The sequence below is a fragment of the Mycteria americana genome, chromosome 1 (assembly GCF_035582795.1).
Source record: "Mycteria americana isolate JAX WOST 10 ecotype Jacksonville Zoo and Gardens chromosome 1, USCA_MyAme_1.0, whole genome shotgun sequence".
Taxonomy (NCBI): domain Eukaryota; kingdom Metazoa; phylum Chordata; class Aves; order Ciconiiformes; family Ciconiidae; genus Mycteria; species Mycteria americana.
Window position 1 is genome coordinate 51,911,995 of NC_134365.1, and position 19,876 is coordinate 51,931,870.

General features: G+C 38.2%; 1 protein-coding gene across 5 annotated transcripts in view; it reads left to right on the plus strand.

Annotated features, from left to right (window-relative positions):
* VEZT (vezatin, adherens junctions transmembrane protein) overlaps positions 1–14,283 on the plus strand; it is a 57,947-nt gene extending 43,664 nt beyond the window's left edge. For 3 of the 5 annotated variants that reach the window (XM_075497386.1, XM_075497391.1, XM_075497398.1), the window contains exons 8-12: positions 419–750; positions 1,390–1,583; positions 6,918–7,018; positions 8,197–8,404; positions 12,346–14,283. In XM_075497386.1, the coding sequence (XP_075353501.1) occupies positions 419–750; positions 1,390–1,583; positions 6,918–7,018; positions 8,197–8,404; positions 12,346–12,932 (1,422 nt within the window). In that variant the 3' untranslated portion in view covers positions 12,933–14,283. Of the gene's footprint in view, positions 1–418; positions 751–1,389; positions 1,584–6,917; positions 7,019–8,196; positions 8,405–11,545; positions 12,160–12,345 lie in introns of those variants that run through there. The other 2 variants (XM_075497409.1, XM_075497405.1) reach the window with 2 other exon arrangements.
* Positions 14,284–19,876: the final 5,593 nt, after the last annotated feature.

Genomic DNA, 19,876 nt, shown 5'->3' on the forward strand with positions numbered 1-19,876 from the left:
CATGTTTCAAGGTTGTGGGTTAGTAGATCGTAGAAATGATAGCTTGGCATTATAAAGGAAAAAATGTCTTTGCTGCCACTGGAATTTTGGCAGCCCTTTATGAGCTGTAGGGTATGTGGAGATTATGGCAAATAATGAAACTGCCTGATGAGAATATGAGTTTTTAGGCCTCTGACAACCTTCTGAGCATAATTGCATATCATATCCTTCATTGAAGAATTAACAGTCACCTAAGGTTCACAAGATCTGAACCTCACATGGTCTGGGATACCCTTCAAAAACATTCAGCGTATTTTTGCAGTTTTTCAAAGTTCCTGTTGCTGGCCGAGGAATGTTTTTCCATGGTGTATCTGTACATTTACTTTGGAGGCTGGCTGTCTTCCCAGGTGCACAGAGCTAACCCTACCCTGTTTTGCAGGTCCTCTTTCAGCTCTGGGTAGGACAGAGTTCAGAATTCTTCAGGAGGCTGGTGCTGCTCCTCTCCCCAGCCAATGCGTCCCCCAAGCCCTTGGTCTCCCCTGAACGGCTGCCTCATCATATCTTGTCTGATGTGACTCAAGGCCTACCTCATACACATGCTGCCTGCTTAGAGGAGCTTAAGCGAAGCTATGAGTTTTATCGGTACTTTGAAACTCAGCATCAGTCGGGCTTTGAACGGCCGACCAGAACAAAGCAGAAGTCAAGAGAGCTGAACAGTCTTCAGACAGCGGTACGCAGCTTGCAGCTTCATCTCAAGGCACTGCTCAATGAGTAAGTTTACACATGAATTAAGAGAATATGCCAGTAGGAAGAAGGCTTCAGACTTGAGTTCTTTGGGTTGTCAGCTTGTATCCCAGATTAAAAACAAAAAAGGCAGATACGTATAGTCATTGCAATCATAGGCATATCTTCACATAGTATGGGGTCAAAGATCCTTGGTTCAATATGGAATCTGATATTGTTTCCTGGCTATTCTTTAAGTATCTGGTGAAAATTCAAAGCTAAGCAGTGCATTAAGATCTTGCCTCGCTTTTGTCACTCCCTTGAAAAAATCTGTAAACATACTTATCTTTCATTGATTTTGCAATGTACCAAATGCTTTATAAGAAAGTTCAGCTTGTAGTAACTACCTAGTAAATATTTTTAAAGATTCCTCACTGCCTTGGTGAAGTAGTTGAAACTGTCCTACTCCTTTAATCTTACATATAAGAATTGCTATAATGAATGCAGGTGAGCAATGTATCTTGATGTAGAGAAAAGGATCTTATTTTTAAAATTTTGGGGCATCTTTGAGGAGTTGGCTGAGTTAGATTCTTAAAACATGAAGAAAATAACAGGATATTAAATTAAATACTTGAAGGAATGGTGAAGTAAAATATTTATTATTGCTTTCATCTCCTCATCACTTAGGGTAATAATTCTTGAGGATGAGCTTGAAAAACTTGTTAGCACTAAGGAGACACCTGAGTTGACAACAGAAGCCCATCAGGTTCTGGAACAAAAACTAAAGTTTATTCAGCCTCATATCCAGGCGAGCAACAGCTGCTGGGAAGAAGCCATTTCTCAGGTGGAAAAAATGAGTGGAAGAAACCCAAATAAAAAAGGTAAATGTGAGAGATTAATTTAGCAGCTAATTGCATACACTTTAGAGATGGAATGGTCAAATGGATCAAAGACAACGTTCAGCCTCTGTATCAGCATTTTATGTGAAGAAGGTCTTACAACCATACACTTTGAAAAACTGTATACATATGTCAAACTTTTTCATTGTGATGACCTTGAAAGCTTTTCTTTCAGCAAAAAATGTAAACATGTTAACTCAGCCTGTTAGACCTGTGGATTCAGATTGGTACATTTCTAGGTGTAGACTGATAGTGGCTTTTTGCCTTTGACTGGTGAATCACACGCAAAGGCATAGGATTTTGATGAATTGTCCCTGAGATTTTAATTTATTTACTGCATAAAAATTACATAGTTAATTGAAATGACAATGGCGTTGTCATGTAACTTTCTTGACAATGACATTTCCTGGAACATTTTAAATTTTAGAGGATGTATTGAGCATATAATACCCATTTACCTGCTCTCTCTGGGAGAGTGAGCTAATCTTCTGTGTGCTTAAAAGTCATACTGAGTAGCATATCCCAACATTTTGCCTTATGTCCCTCTCCTTAGTGACCTGTACTGCCCATGCTGTTCTCCTTGTGAATCACAACTAGTTTAAATAATGGCTCAAATAAATTAGGCTCTCCTGACATGGAGTTGAACCTATAATTTCTAATCTTTCTTTTTTCCAGGAGCTTTTTTACTGTCCTAGGAAGGCACAGCCCAGCATCTGAAAAATGCTGGTAATGGAGACTGCATTAGGAAAATTATGACTTGGGGTATCAGCAAGTTACCTACAGAAATCCAAATTTGTAGTGAGCTAAGCTCTTACTGATATATGGGTGGGATATCCAGTAGATGGATGAATATTGCTGTGGGCCTAGAGGCGTGCAAGCTGACCTAATTCATGCTTACATCAGAACTGGGAGCACTGGGAGGCCTAATGCAGGCTCTATGCAGGTCCAGACATGGTCTAACCAAATTTGTGTGTACTTTGCCTGATAGTCTAGTCTTACAACTTCCCTCTCAGTGCTGCCTAAAACAACGTATGAGGACATTAGATGTAGTCTGATACATTTGCATGTGCTGGCCTGTTGTGTTTTGTTGATGCCCTCCACAACCAGCCGTTCCACTGATTTCCCCCCCCCCCCCCTTTCCTTAAATGTTCTTTCTAGACTGCATGCCATAGTATTTTTAGCTATTTTAGTTTTATTTTTACTTTGTGTATAAATTTCATAGCAGGCACTTTTATTATAACTTGCTTCCTTTTAAAGTTCAGTACAAAAATAACCTAGTGTGTGATCTAGAAGGGGAGGGATTGTGTGGGAAATAAAAAATAAAAAAATCCTTCACTTTCACTTTTGCCAATGACTTCTCTGGAAATGTGCTGGGGTTGAATCTCTATTTTGCAACAAGTTTACTGAATTACTCCACAGGAACTACTTTTAAATTATGTTGGTCATTGAAAATTTTTTTCTCTGACTACATTTGACTTTCCTGATGTATTTCTAAGCAGTCCAGCTTCTGTGAGTTGACCTTTTCAAGCTGTGCGTGAAATCAAGTCTAATTCTTCTGCTGTCTTTCTACAAATCTTAACAGCTGGTCTGTCGGTCATGATTATGTGAATTACTTCATTAAATTATCTCGGTTCTTTTTCAATGCTTCCTGAAAGCTCTTTGGAAGAAGATACCTTCCTGCTGAAATAATATAGCAGCTAAGCACATCTTTCTCTTGTCTTTATGCAATATTATCCAAAACCAAATGAATCTTTAGACAAAAGCTGTAGCGAGAACCCCATGGTAGTAGAACATTGAATCTAAGTGGATGCCCAGCACTTTTGCTGCAATAGATGTTTAGTTCAACTAACTAGTTCAACCAGTAAAGCAGTGGGAATACCATTTTCGATGTCAGTTATGAACACTGTTGAAGACGGAGCTGTTTCTGATGGCTTAGACCCAGTTTTGAGAGGAAATATTTCATTACATAGAAGCTGTATATATTTCTTAAGTATTTTTAGCAGTATCTTATAATTGTGCTTAGTATTTAAACAAAACAAGTCTTTTTTGCTTCTTCATCTCTAAATACAAAATGTATCCAGTATTTAAATTTACTGTTTGCTTGGGTTTTGTTCTTACCATGTTTATATACTGAGCAAAAATGTATCTTTGCTTGTCCTTCTTGGTTACTACTGCTCTGAGCACAGGAAGGTTTCCTGCCATGAGAAGTCAGCTCAGCAGTTGCAGCAGCAAAGGGCCCGTGTTGTTTCATGCAGAGGAAGAGACTGAGAACTCATTGGTCCACCCAGCATCAGAGCGCTGTTGTTGAACCAGGAGTTGAAAGTTTCCAGCCACTAAGGAGCTGTTTTGAACTGTGGACTATCCTAGTTGTGGCATCCTACGTAGCTGCCTGTCACTTATTTTCAGAGCAGTTTTGCATATCTTTAACTGTTTTCTGTATAAACAGTTGAGTCTCCTTCAGCAAGCATTGCGTGCTCTCGCCCTAAATCATTCTGTATCAAAGCAGAGTTCTTACACATATGTTAAATAGTTCATTGTGTCAAACTCCGTCAAAGCAAAGCCTTTAAGTCTAACTGACTGAACATTCATACAGCCCCATCAGCCTTTCATGGGTGGTGATACTAGCATATATTATAGTATATGGTTACTTTAGTGAATGCCGTTTGGCTTCTTTGTCTACAGGACTTGGTGTATTTCTAGAACCAGTGCCATTAGTCACTGATCCTGTCAGATGCAGAACAGAGCCTGAGAGCAAGTGGGGCTTTAGCACCTTGAGGGGAATTCACCTCTACTTAAATTCATTGGGCAATGGTAGACTTATCTATCATTGATCTACATGTAGGTCTTTGCTCATTTCCAACATGAGTTGATTCTAGACTTTCAGCCATCTTCTCTTTCTTCTTTCACCTTTTTTCATCACTGATGAAACTGATTGACCACTTAAGGCCTTGACAATTTAAGCATGTAGTAATCTGCTGCTAATTTTACAGAAGGGAATACCTGTTATGGCTAGCTACAGTGTTGTTTTAATAATCTTCGAAATAATATCCCTCAAACTATTTAAATTCCATCCTTTTTCCTTTTAAGCTGTATATCTCTGCAAATGTATACAACTTTTTTAGATATTTATAAGAGCAAGGCCATAGGACTCTGCTGCAAGCTCCTGGATCTTGCAGTCCTTTGATCCACTGGAGAGGAACTAAAGCAACAGCAGTTTTAGTTAAACACTGTGAATTCATGACCTTGAAGCATATCCTTAGCAAGGGCATCATCCCATATAGGTGACCAACAGAGCAGTCTGTACATATTAGAGCAGCTGGTTTACTCCTCTGATTTGGGAAGGCAACCTTTTCATTGGTACCTTCCATATACTCTTGCAAATTCATCTTCATACCTTCAGGAGTGTATTTCTGTTGTTGTTATCATTATTATTATTATTAAAACATTTTTATTACAAGGCAGAGTTATGCAAAGGACAAGGGGGCTTGATATTTATAAAACAAGTATCTCCTGTCAATTTTCCACTTACTTCATATTTCACTACATGCTTCACCTTTCTTCTAAACTTTGCATGTAGATACTTCTGGAATGTCAAATCTTTAGCTCAGCCCAGGCAACTAGGGAATTATGTCCTTTCCTTGTTTGCAAAAGCAGGTAACTGAGCACCACTAAAATTGTCATTAATGTGAACTGCCTACTTTCAGAATACCATCCCTAAGTATTCAATGTATAGACTAGAAATTGAAAATAGGGATAGGTGGGGCTTGGCGAGGTCATCTAGCCCCTTTCCCTTCTCAAGGGTAAATTAGTGTTTGTGAGTAAATGTTGCTTACCTGTTCCTAAAACCCTCTCTTTAGAGACATTTTACAGTATTTCCAGGCATCTATTCCAGCACTTAACTCCATTACCAGTAGAAAGTTATTACTGAATATAAGTATTTCTTGCTGCAATTTAAAAGCGGTACTTTTGATCCACCCACGATGGAAATCCATTTCCTCTTTATAGCTCTTACATTTTTGAAGACAGTTAATATGTTTCTTTCTGTATTCTCTACATGACTCTGTATGCTTCAACTCTTCCCTGACGACTATACTTTATTTAGTCCTCTGATCATTTCCACTGTTTTCCTCCAGACTCCCTGTAGCTGGTCCACAATATTATTGAATGAAGGAGCCCCAGACTGGGCACTGTGTTTCATCCACAGCCTGATCAGTGCCAGAGTAGAAATTTCATGTGTCTAACAGTCAGTGCTGTTGTTTATATGTATGTTTATATGTAATTTGGCTTTTTGCTTGCAGCAGGGTATAGTTGGCTACTAGGCTCCTCACATCTTTTTCTCAGTGGTGCTGCCCAGTCAGTTGTCATATATTTGTGCATTTGACTATTCCAAAGCACAAAAATTTGCAGCCACTGTCACCAAACTGCTGTATCTGAAATCCAATTCTTCCTGGGCCGTTTCTCTGATTTTCCGTATTATTTTTTATTCTAATTGTGCCCTTCAGTGTCCTTGCAGATTATCCCAATGTCAGCAGATTTAATGAGCTGAAACACTTTTCTTTCACCCATTGGAAATATTAAAGAGTATTGGACTTGACACAAATCCTCACTCAATGTATTGTTCCTGTCTGAAAATGGTAACTACACTCTGATTATCCAAGAGACTGTTCTGTGCACCTAATAGCAACTTCTCCTGGCCTATGCATTTTGCTTATGAGTATGTCATGACACCGTGTCAAGAGCCATACTGGAAACAAAATGCAGAACGTCTTTGGCTTCTTTCTATTCATAAGACCTGTTACTGCATTGGAAAATGAAATTGGAGTGATTTGACATCTTCTATTCTCAACAAACCCACACTGGCTGTCACTTATCTCCTTGCTACCTTCCAAATAGCTTCCTGTAAATTTTGCTTGATTATTTCTTCCAGTATTTTCCAATTATTTGAAGCTGATTTGCCTAAAATTTTACTATTTTACTTCTCTTTTTAAATTTGGGCACCAAGTCTCTTTTCTGGTTTTACCAATTTTTCTTGCCATCTGCAGGTTTTCAAAGTCTATAAAAAATTTGAGATTTGTTAGTTGAAGTATTGCAAGATGAGTTTCATCAGACCCAGCTTATATCAAAATAGCTAAGTTATTTAAGTGCTCTCTAACACAGTGTTTCAATGAATTTTAACCAGCCTTCTCGCCATTTTTTTCATGTGTGCCAATCCTGCCTAATGAAAATGCCTGGACCCTGTCTGAGTGAGTCAAAAACATCATTCAACACTCAGTCGTCTTCTTTTTTTTTAATGCCTTTTCTTCTTTCCCCCTGAAGGCAAACTTGAAGTTTCCTGTGACAGCCTGCAGCATACTACAGTACCTTTAACACAGCCTGCCATATACATAGAAAACAAAGATCCAATCCCTGAAGAGCAGGTAAAAAAATAGGACCATTTAAAATAATAATTGGGGCTTGTTTGCTGTATCCATTCCTTTTTCAGTTGTTTGTGCAGTGACCTTCTTGTCTAGCCAAAACAGATCAAGTAGGTAGCCAGTGCCATTTCATAATTGGACTTAGAGAAAAAATTATGTATATTCCTTTTGCTGTTCCATGGGGAGCTATTCCCCATCCTGGAAAAAAGAGCACTGACATTCACCTCTTCTCATATATATCATTAGAAATAAGTGACAAAAGGAGAGCAGCAGCACAAGTCAGAGTAATATAGAAAAAAATGTGAATTGCTAAAAGGCGGTACAGAAAATAGAGTCCTGCTTGCATATTGTTAGATGAACCGACACAGCTGCAAAAGGGACAAGGTCCAGAACAAACCAGCCTGTCTTCAGTTTGAATAATCTCTGCATTTTGGATACCACTGGACAGTTTTGTGTTGTTTGGGGAACTTGTGTGTGATGGTTGGGCTGTCTTGAAGAGAGGCTGGCCTCCTCCATCCCAGAACTGAATGGCAGATGCATTCTGAAAGCAGATGGAACACCCATGCTCTGCTCTGTCCCTCCCTCACCTTCTCCCAAGCCTACCCCACATGTATTCTCTCTAGATTTTCTTCCATATCAAAGAGCTGGGACTAATAACTTTACTGGCTGTCTTTTATAACATAAGTGGAGCTCTGTTTTTTCATGCTTGTAAGCCAATGTAGTTAAAATTGGAGGAGGAGTTTGCTATTCTCAACATCCTCTTAATAAGGATTTACATAAGTTAAATTAGCAAGATGCCTGTCTGAGGAAGAATTGCTTATGATGTAAATTAAAAAAAAAAAAAAAAAAAAAAGAAACCCGCATCAGCATTGCTTATTTCCACCTGTAATTATGGGGAAATGGACTCCCATTTTCAACGTATATCACCTGATCATACTTGTGTATGAAAGTAAATCTTAGGTGACTGCAGTAATGTTAACATTCAATGAGTGGACTTGCTCCAAAATTATACAAATATAACTGAGAGCAGCATCAGATCCACTGGCTCTGCTCAAACAGGGTGCCATCCTATTACTGTGGTTGGCTTGTGTTGAGATCACTTGATTGTGCATTAGATTGTAGGACAGGGTCTACACTGACAGTGAAGATCAACATTTTTTTTTCTTTCTTTCTTTCTTTAGGAATTGGAAGCATACGTTGATTATTCAGATACAGAGAATGAATACAAAAGGGAAGATTTTTACTGCTTTTCCCAGGAAGAAAGAGAGAGACAAGAACGAGAGAGACAGGAATCTAAGAGGGTGTTACAAGAATTGAAATCTGTACTGGGATTTAAAGCTTCAGAAATAGAAAGACAGAAATGGAAACAGCTGCTATTCAGCGACCATGGTAAGCATTGCTTTTGAAAATTAATTCCTTTCTAAGAAAGGGTAGGTGTCTGTTTACCATCAACTTCTGACTATGTTAGAATTCGGACAGTGCTTAGCTATAGTACTGTCTTTGATAGAGCTGTGTGGCCTTAGTTTGCTATTCATCTCTTTATGTTACTTGTAGCAATCATTTTAGTATAGATTGAAAAGAACTCCGAAACATGGGAATTTGGCTCTAAACAAAATATTGAGCTAAAATATTAAAAACACAAAGTATTAAGACAGCATAAAGAGAACTGTCAGGCTATAAACCATGCAAACTGAACTGACCTTCTTTCATGGCTTTCCAGTAAATATGGATTTTAATCAGGGTGCATAAATAAATTACTTTTCAGAATTTAAAGAAACCATCAGAAATTATCCCAGACTTACAAAAATATATAGGTTAAAGTGAAGAGCTAGACTTTGAAATATTAAAGGCTCATAAAAGAGTAAGACTGGCTTTTGTTTCCATGAGAGAGTGAGTATACAGTATATGTTTAAAACAAAACAAAAACAAAAACAAACCTAACAAGAACAGTTCTTCCAAACTAGCCTTTACTAACTCTGAGGACTGCTGGGTAGCTCCATCCACTTGCACTTGAAGGCAGGAATATGAAAGTTTCTCTTGCCTCAACAAGACAGTCTGTCTCTGTTCCAGCAACAAGACTGGATACAACTTGATTCCTTTCACTGCTTGAGCTGTTTGATTTATTATCTTTAAAGTTGGCAGTAGTTTGTCTTTTTCTTTTTCCCTTCTTTTTCCCATTTTAATTCCTTCCTCTTAAAGACAGGCTAGGAAAAGCCCTCTAAAAAATTTCATGTTCTATGTTATGAAAAACAACCCTCAAGTCTGGCAACATATCCAGAAAAAAAGACCATGGATTGTGCCTTTCAATAATTTAGTGGGAACACACAGTAACAGACCATACCTATTCATGAGACCATTTCTTTTGACATCAAACCCACAAAAATATCTGTTCTTCACAACTTTCTTCTTTATGTCCATTTAGCTACCACTATGGTAAAAGAAATCACTTGGCCATTGGTATTGACTTCTCTTCTAGTTGAGTTAAAAAAACCTAAGACATCAGATTGCATCAGAGTCTGCTCAAGAGTAGGATTTCTCTGTTATCCTTCTGGTGTTAGACGCGACACCACACAACTCTTCACATAAATCTTTTCAAGTCTTCCTTTACTCGTTGTTGAAGGGAAAAGGAAGGAATCCTACCTCCAGTTCAAGTCCTGACAGATCTAGTGACTGATGCAGAAAGAATTCTTGTCAGGAGAGCTTTCATAGGATATTTCCTTATCTAGGTTAGCAGCTGATACCTGTCCACATCAGTATATCCTCAGGCCCATTTGTGGCCATAGCCAGAAAGAGACAGCTGACTCCTGTAGTCTTCAGTAACTGTTCACCTGAAAGCCTTTGTGGCTCATGTTGGTTCCTTTCCTTTCCATGTATAGATATTACGTTGTTTTAGGATTAGAGATACAATGTTGGGGAGGGAGGAAAGTGTGATTTCCTCCAGCTGTCTAGGACTGATCACTGATTACTTCCATCCTATATAAAACTGGAAAACATGAGGGCGGTTCATTAAAGTAATTAATACCGTCTCCTTTTGGCTCAGAGACTGTGTGTGTCTAATCTGAAAGACTGATATGGACAGCAGACATAACATCTTCTACTGGTTTTTAAGGAATTTCTTCATTACTTCTTCAAAAGAAACACAAGTCAGTTAAATATTAAATAATGGACCCTGGTATATTACTGCTGCAGACTTTAATTTATCCATATGCACGAGTCATTCCTTAAAGAAACATTTTTGTGAGCTGTGCTTTCCACATTTGTGGCTTGCTTTATCTTGAAGATTTAAATCCAGAAAGGTTCATATTCTTGTCTCCATTGGCCCAAGCCAATGGATGGCCATGATATCACACTCTTCCATAGCCCTCTTAAATCTTGCTTTTACAGGATGATCGTATTCCAGAAATCTTTGTCTTCTCCTAACTTGCGATTATTGTGAAAAAAGATGCTGAAATATTCCAAGGCTTTAATCTGTTAGTCAAGGCACCCAGCAAGCCATTCGGATTTGTTAGGGGTTTTGGTTCGTTGAAGGAGGGGCTGGTGAGGGTTTCCACATAAAAAAGGTCAGCTCCAAACAAATTGATATATCTAAAGAACACAGCATGAAGTCAACTGGAGATAATAGGTTGGATTCCAGAAGAAAAACATCATCTTAGCAGAGCACCAGACTAAAGCAAACTTGCCCATGCCCAGCATCATGGTAATACTGCTTACAGTCTGGGCAGTAGGTAATTTATGGGAGTGAGCTTATATTTTTGGTCCTTTGGCATCCTGCTGAGCCAGTAAAATGGAAGTGCTTTTGAAGAGGTCTGTGAAGTTGTTAGTGGCTTCGTTTCCATTTGTCAAACATTGTAAAACAACTTTCTTGTGGTGCAAAATCACTTCTAGCCCTTCCCCTAACCTCTCCCCCTAAAAAAGTTAATTCTTTCAGTGGTTGCATTGTACCCAACTGTTTCCCCTTCTCCCAGCTTGTCCATACAACAGTTCTTACACAGCTGTTTCTCAGATTTGGAAAGCTGCACTCTGAGAATTGATGAATTCCACCTTGCTTATTAACTAATCAACTCAGCAAATTGGCCAGCTACCAAGCTGAAGTATCTATTTATTTTTAAAGAAATTTTGGCTTTGGAAGTATTCTTTGGAGGAAGTAGGTGACAAGTTTGCTCCCAAATGATAAGATTACTGTGCATATTCCTGCCTCTTCAAGCAAATGGGCAGAAATAAGCAGCAGCATGTTTTTTACAAGATGAGGGAAGAACTAACCCGTTAACAATTGAGATGAGTCTGGTGCAGTGCTCCTTTGGTGTATAAGGTTTTAAAACAAACGATACAATTCAAATTTGAAGCCACAGTCTTTCAGTGTGCTAATGACAATAATTATCAATGTGACAACCATAATGATGCGCCTGCCTTCAGCTAGCTAAAGTAAATATTACTGAAATAGGATGCGATGGAAAAATCCTAATACCGTAAACTTTGTTTCCCGTGAAAAGTTTGTGTATTTCCCAGAGTTATTTTCATCTCTGCTTACAGGGGTAAAGTCAGAATGGAATTAGAAAGGGAAATGCCACTTGGGAATCTGCTGTTGCCGCTCTCATTTATGTTCGTGCTGCTACTCTAATGGAGCTACTGCAGTTTAGGGAATCTGTTACTTGGAAATGGACATTATATCGTTTTCTTAAAAAGAAAGACGTCTGTTCTTCAAGAAGTGCTTGTACCGAGTTATACTAACCCTTAACACTGGGAGGAGAGACTTCCTGGCAAGCATCCCGTTGCTGGCAATGGGACTCGCTGCTGCTACTAACTTCAAGAAAGGCTAAATTAAACCACACTTTATTTGTGAGGACACCTTACCGGACTGTATGAATATGTGTTGTATTTATATGTTGTGATGTATGAGATCAGATATTGCATATAAGGACTTTTTCATGTACCAGCTGTCTTTATTGGATTAGGTAAACTGTTGTTTAAAACAAAGACAGTTCAAATCTGTATACAGTGCAGTAGTTCTACTTGTTTTTTACTTTAATATTGAATGCATCATCTGTGTTTGATGCTGTTTTTAAACATCATGAATTTCGTGCTCTCTTTTTACGTCACAGATTTTAAGGACTAGTTCCAACAAGTAGCTATCACATTTTATTTCAGCTTTGCGGTTAGAAAACACCATTTTATTTTAAGTTTTCTTTGTGTTTTTTTGTTACTGTTGTTTTGATTTTATTTTTTAATCCATTTTGATCTCTACAATCTTGCATCTTTTCAAACACAAATAAATTATTTTTATATAGCAGCTTGCTTTCAGTTATAATTTCATTTTTTTCCCCCTTTTTAAGCTGCAGTGAAACCCTTGTCTCCTGTAGAACCGCTGAAGCTACTAAATAATTTGGAATCACATATGAATTCAGATACAGAAAAGCAGGACTGCAGCCAAAGTTGTGATAAATCTGAAGAAAAAGACTCTAATCCAAAAGTGAATGCTGCTGATAAAAGCAGGACAGAATATTTGTATGAAGATCCTGAGATGGAGAAAAACAAAGACAGTACTACTGATGAAGGTATTTCTACAGGGGCTGAAGAAAGAATATGTTATCAGCATGAAGGGGAAGTTGAAGAACTCAAGCCGAGCAATATGGATGGAGTAGAGGTTTCACAGTCTCCCTCTAAGGATGCATTACATTCAAAAATCAAGCATAGGCTGGCCCAGCTCCACATATCAACAGATTTAAACTTCACGTCTGGTCTGGCTGCACAAGTTGCTGCCAGGTCTTTCACTTTTACTACAATGCAAGAAGAGACTTTTGGAGATGAGGAGGAGGAGGAAGAGGAGGAGGAGGAGGAAGAGAAGACACAGGAGCATGAACACCTTGTGGAGGACTGTGAGAATGAAGATAGAGGCTCTGAAAGTGAAGGAAAAGTATAAGTTTGAGCTGAACTTTGTTAAACCAACAGCAGGCAATTTGATGGAAAAAACTAAGGTGGGGTTTGAAGATGAAGATACTGGATGGAAAAAAAGGAGACCTAAATATAATACATCTTGTTCCCTAAGTCTGATACACTAAATAGGGCTTCTAAGTATATTGAAAATTTGCAGGTAAGAGAAGTTTAGGCTGCATCCAAGAAATAGTTGGCTGTTGCTGTTTTAAGATCCTAGTGGTGCATTTTGGAATCTACCTTTGAGTTTTCTGTTTTATTTATTTGTATTATAATGTATTGTGTTGTTTTTTTCTAAAAAGAAGGAAAAACAATGTCTTGAATTACAACAGACTCCGTTTTTTTGCTTTCTGAGTCTGTTGTCATGTTTTTTCCAACAAAAAAGCCAGGCCAGAACTTTTTTTTGGAAGAACCTGAACTGTTCCCTGTGATCTTCCCCCACCACTTTCGTTTCACTTCTTGTGTCTGCAGTGTGTTGGCTAAGCCACCGTAGGCATTTGTGATTCTGTGGCTAGTGATGTGGCTCCCAACTAAAATGTAGAATTTTAAATAAAAACTTGAAAGAGCTAGTATTTGATGTGTCCTGGAGTATGGGGCTGAAATAGTATAAAGTTAGACATGCTTCATATTAAGGTTTATTTAGAATTTTATGAAGGGTTAATAAATGATTTTTAGATGTTGTAATTCATGTTAGAAAATGTGTAGTATATGTTAGGGAGGGTTATAAGCACATCAGTAGGAAGTACTATAGACAGCTAGAAGCTATCTGTTGGATTGATAATAGATGAGAAGTAAATACCTATTTATTAAAACAGCTATTAATTATTTGTTAACCTTTTGTAAATTGAACCTTAATATAATTGTTTGATTTGATACAATGATTGATTGTACATTTTTATGTCCTGAAGTAATTTTCTTAAAGCAAAATTATCTGAGTGCTTAACAACATACAGTATTTTGTTTAAACAGCATACTTGCTTTTCCCTAATGTTCTTTCATTTTTCCTTAGATCACAACTATAACCTGTGTGATTAAGAATCCATGAGAGAACAAGAATTGTGTATGTTCTAAGGGGTATCTTGTAACTTAGTTGACACCGAAGTCTGGATGTTTGGTATGAGGTTATGTGGGTGTTTTTTTTGTCTGTGATGGTGTTACGAGGAACAGCAAACAAATGCTCACCTCACAGAGGAGCTGGTTAATGGTTTCACTGCCTTTTCTTCCTTTTGCCCTCTGACACAAAATGAAGCAAAGGTTTCATGTCTCTGATGGTGAGAGAGCTGCCTCTTTGTATGGAATACTCTACTTGGACCTGGAAACATTTCCAGTCACAAAACACCTCACCACACCTCCCAACTCAAAACACACACAAAACACCACAAAACGCCAGTTACTTAGGGTATTTATTGCGTCTTGCTGATTCTATAGACTAAAGCCTTTTTTAGATGCAAGTGGTTCGGAGCAATATCTTTCCTAGGATGCTGTCGTGGGAAGTGGGGAAGCTAACAAAGGTCAGCAGGTTAGGGTGGAACTCTTGACCATATGTCAGGAAACAAGTGCTTTCTTTCAACCTCCCTCTCTTCTATTAGTGTTTTTGTATGAACGCTGTTAAATATGTGGATTTTTTCACAGACCGTAAAGAGGTAAATATCAATTGGTAGAGAAGGGAGTATGTGACTTACGCTGTTCTTTTGCAATATAATGCCTGTCTTCTCCCTCACACACAGATTTTGGGAAGAGAATGTTTTGCCATTCTTCATTAAGCAGTAACACTGTGTTCCGTGCCCTTAATTTTGTGTAAGTGACTGGAAGCTGAATGGATGATATCTTGGGGAACAAAGGACAAAAAAAGATGCTTCTCATAGTGTATGCAGAAGCTAAGGCTCCTCTTAGTGGTAGAGTATATTCTTCTGTAACCTGTAAAGGTTAGGCTAAGATGATGAAACACTCTTTTATTTTCTGTGTGGTAAGCAATTTTTTTTATCAAGTCTAGAACAACTGCTTTGGATAAATTGTGTTTGAAGCATTGTCCATGCTTCTGAAAAAGAAGTCTTCCTCATCCTTGACTTGAGATCTTTGAGTTCACAAAGTGCCCAGATATTTTTTGTTCCTAGCTAATTGTTCTTACTGCCTAAATGTATCTTCCATTAATATTTTTCCATGAACTCATCCACCAGCACCTCATGATCTCCTGTTGTGTATCCCAGAAATGATACTCCTGAACTTCTCCCATGGGATCCAAATCTTAGTTCACAATGCGTATGGCTATGATACCAACCTGGAAAAATGATCAGATTTAGGATATGAATTATCACTGTCCTCATAGTTTTGGATGAAGTCAGTAGTAGCCCGAGTGCTTTGCATTGCTACTGAAATAGGTTTCAGATCTCACATTTATAAAAGTTGCTAGCTCTTTATTCCTTTGCTGTAGTCCTTAGCAAAAGACCTGGAGAATCTAGTTTGGGGCTCACTTGGGACCTAGTTTTATAATACACTGGTCTGGGTGATGATGAAACTGGTTTCTTAAAACACCATACATCATTAGTTGTTCATTTTCACCCATCAGCTAGGTCAACACAGGTTTTTGTGGCCATGTTATAAACCACCTCATGAGTCCACTTGGGGCAAAAATCCACTCTTTTTAGCGGTTACTTTTCACCGTTCTTATTGCAGTGATGCAGTTGACAGCATTTACCTCCAAACAAGCTGTATCAGCACATACTGTGTTGCTGGCGTGAGACTCAGGATTGCTCCCATTTACATTATTGGCAAAGATGGTGTAGTGTCAAATTACAGCCTTGACATTAGACATGGGTATGATGAAAGGATGACTTTTTGGAGTAAGTTCTGATCCTACTTTGAACAAATAGATTTTCTACAAGCAGTTTAACTGATTTCCATGGTCTTACTTAATGCAGTCTTAGAAGCTGCACATATGAACACCTGGGCTCACTTGCTTTCTCTGCCTCTCATCACATCTATATATAACAGCCATCAGGTCATGTATTTTGATTTAATATTCTCCCTGCAGAAAATATGGCTAACAGTGTACAGCACACAAGGCATGGCTTCCCTTGATTTGATAATCAGGTTCTATCTATATATAAATAGTCTGTTATAATCCAGATTTCCTCACAGTTACGTCATTTGAAAGGACTGTGCATACATGCTGTAGATTCCTTCAAGAACCTGACAGATTTACTGGCAATCATAATTTATTGTTGCATTTAAAATAATATATATGAACACACTGAAGTGTGCATTAGCGCTAAAGAGTTGTGTTACTATATTGAGCATGTCGAGGTCTGAGTGCTGTCCTGTGTTCTTTGGCTCATTACCCTAGATAGGGATTTTTGTGAAAACAGAACATTTACTTCTTAGAGCTTTGTAACTTTTTGAAACATGTTAATCAGGAAACCCATACTAAATAATGGGTTATGCCAAAGGATATCAGCAGCCAAAATTCTTTGTGAAGAGCAGAGCTAACAATAAATGCATTTTCCCTATTCCATTTCCAATTAGCAGCTCTGTGAAGCTGTAAAGAAACAAGTAATTATAAAGGGTTAATGTCCTACCTGGAAGGCACTCCAAAGACGATACTTGCTTCCTAGGTTGGACTGCAATCTAGCACTACATCTTTTATGTCACTTAACTTTACAGCTAAAGATCTAGGTAAAGGCTTAAATGGGGGCAAAGATCTGTGATAGGAAGATTACTTGTCCCTTTTTTCTAAGGGTATGTCTTCATGACAGAAATGAAACGGTGGTGTAATGGAAGCAAATTTTGAGAATTACAGATAACTGAGCATCTTTCAAATGTGCCTGTGTCAGCTATAAGCAAGATTCGCAAATGTGAAGGCTTCTGCTATTGGTTGCAGTAATGAGACAGTTTTACTCCCAACAGAGGATTACTAGACATCACTGAATCTTACACTTATTTTTCTAAATACAAGATGGAATCTAGTAGAGTAGCCAGTTTTACTCAGGTTTCAGACTTTGATCTGGGCAGACCTATCTGTGTGTGACCCATCTGTTTACAGTATTGGAAATTTTATGTGCATCTGAAGTGTAGAATTTGCACCTGACTTAGTAATTTCTGTGGTAGTAAAAAACCATCTAAATGGTGGACTGTGTAGAGTTGTTGGCCCACACTGAACTTTGTAATCTTGTAGTCTATCCCTTTTTTTCTTTTTTTCCTTTTTTTTTAACAGAAACAAGGGGTCAAGTGTACTAAACTGCCCTTGTTCTTTAAAGTATTTAGTGAAGGGCTGCTGTTACTCTGCAAGTGGCTTGTTCCCAGGGCTAATTACTCTTTAGAATTAACAGGTTTTTGTACTGTCTCATCTGAAAAAGTGGGCGGAGTGTGAGAAAGGCACTTGGTCAGTGTAAAGGGTCAGGCTACTCTCCGATCTTGTCTGTGACAGGGACCAATAGCAGATGCTGAGGGAAGAGTATGAGAAAATGGAGATCGTTGTAGTGATGTTTCCCCAGGCTACTCCCCAACAATTTGTGGCTCAGGGACTTCTTGAGCCAGTGGTGGTGGCCGTCAGCGTAACAGGTCCCAATGGAATTCTCTTCCACAAATTTGTTCAGTCTCATGTTTGGTCAATTATTACTAGTCCCAATGCCAGTATCCACTCATCTTTGTTACAGTCTTTTACAAATGAGAAGATTTGTCAATAATGTTTCTTCATTTTCTTTTTTAAACTGAGCAAGCCCACTTTTCTCAGTCCTTCCGCAGAGGTCATGTTTTCCACCTTTTGGTTGCTTCCCTTAGAAATCTGTCCAGTTTTTGAAGTATAATGACCAAAGTGTGGTGCAGTACTCCAGACGTAACCTCAGCAGTGCTGAGTATGGAGTAATAATGACCTCCCATAAAACACTGAACCATTCAAATATATTTGAGTCCATATAGGAAAAAAACCTTTTCAGGTCCTTTACCCCTAGCTATTAGGATGACAATTGAAACTATTTGTCCATCTCCTCCATCTAACGGTGGAGAAATATTTATTCACTATTAGCAGGATTTGGCTGGACAATGCTTTTCTTTGCTAACAAAACAAAAAGTTGTTAAATCAAAATGATCTTCCAACAGCTGCCACCTGGTCTAACACAAACTAAAGATGCCAAACAACACTTGTTTAAATTTCAGCCTGACTTTTCAGAGCTGTTCTGGTCTCTGATGAATAAACATGTATCACAAAATACATTATCGCACAAGAAACATGGCAGTGGATATATGAATATCAGAGATCAAACTGAAGGCTTCTGTGGTTAATTTTTGAAATGGTTGGAGGTGTGCTTTATTCATAGTCTCATGATATTTAATTCCCTCATGTATATTTTTTTTATTTTACCACCTTGAATTTTAAAGGCCAAAAAATACACTTTGCTTTATTTGACTTGGAAATTTGTGCAGTTATCAGATAAGTGGGTGATGGTACTGTAACTGTGATAATAAGACATGGTCATATGTAGGGGTGAAATCTACCTACCATGAACTTTGCTTTGTAGACAGATACAGCAATATAGCTTGAGCTACAGATCAGTATGTAACTGTTCTTGATATTCTGCCTCACCTTTCACACTGCCATCCCTTAAGTTATTGGCAGGTTTGTCAGAATAAAACTTGACTCAACAGCTTGAATGCTCTGTTAGCCCATGTTAGGCTTTCTGAATTGAACATAGGATTCTGAAGAAGTAACTATAATTTAGTAGACAAGGAAAAAGAGTTTGTTTCTCTGTTACAAAGTGGCTTATTTTAAAAGGGTTGAATAGGACCAAAACTTGAATACTTTCACATGATCGGCATATTTTAAACTTTACACATCCTCAGCTTTAGATCTTAAAGGTCTCATGGAAAGTATGCTTTAGGGGATGCAGTTCTCTAGCAGCTTAAGCCAATCCATGTCCAGGCTGCCATGGCCCTGCCATGGCCGTGCAATGTCACTCCCTCCTTTAGGCTGGCTTTTGTAACCACTCAGTGATTTAGGACATGGATCTGGCTGAAAATGCACCACTGCTTTAACTTTCAGCTGGCTCCCTCAACTAATTAATCATGTGGTTGAAAGAGCACTAGTAGCATCTCAGGGGAGCGGGAGGGAATACATGCCTGGGTGATAAGGAGGAATGCCATAGCTCAAATTTAAATTGGTTTGAATTAATGTTTACATGCTGTGAGTTACATCATTACTGTCTGTACTGAAGTGGGATAAACTCAACTCCATATGTTGCTTCCTTCATCTCCATATTTTCTGTTGATCGAGGATGATGCCAGTCATTATTTTCCTCACTCATTTTGATTCCATTTTTTTCGTTCTTCAGGCCTAGGCTGCCCAAGACCTGTTATGTCTTATTCCACAGAGTCTCTAATAACTGTTGATTATACTGCCAGTAAAACGGAAATTATCATGCATGTTTTTTTCTGCTTACTGTTTTCACCTTTCTGGTCCCTCTGACACCCATGGTTTTCTCCCTTTACCACCACTCTTAAGAGGTTCAGATTTTAAAATAATACACAAATGTTTTTTGTGTGTGTTTGTAACACAGCTTGATACTCCTCTATCTTCAGCATTGGAATGACTAGATCTAGAAATGTATACTGGCTTTCCCACTTGACTTGAGAACTGAAACAGAAGGCGGACACCATAATGGGGAGTACTACAGTCAAAACAGAAATAATAATGTATAGCAGCTCAAATTTATACCACACTTTTGGTGTATATTGGCTTTTATAAGTAATTCTGGCTTACTGAAAAACACCAGTTGTGTTTTAGAAATAACTGCAATTCTAGTACAAGGTCCCAAAATAAGTGTCATTAGTTGGCTTGATTTGTGCTCAAATCTTAAAGACTGCTTCCTGACCTCCTCCAGCTGCATGGACGAGAACTGAAAATAATCTCAAATTTCCAAATAGAGAGTGACCAATGCTTTC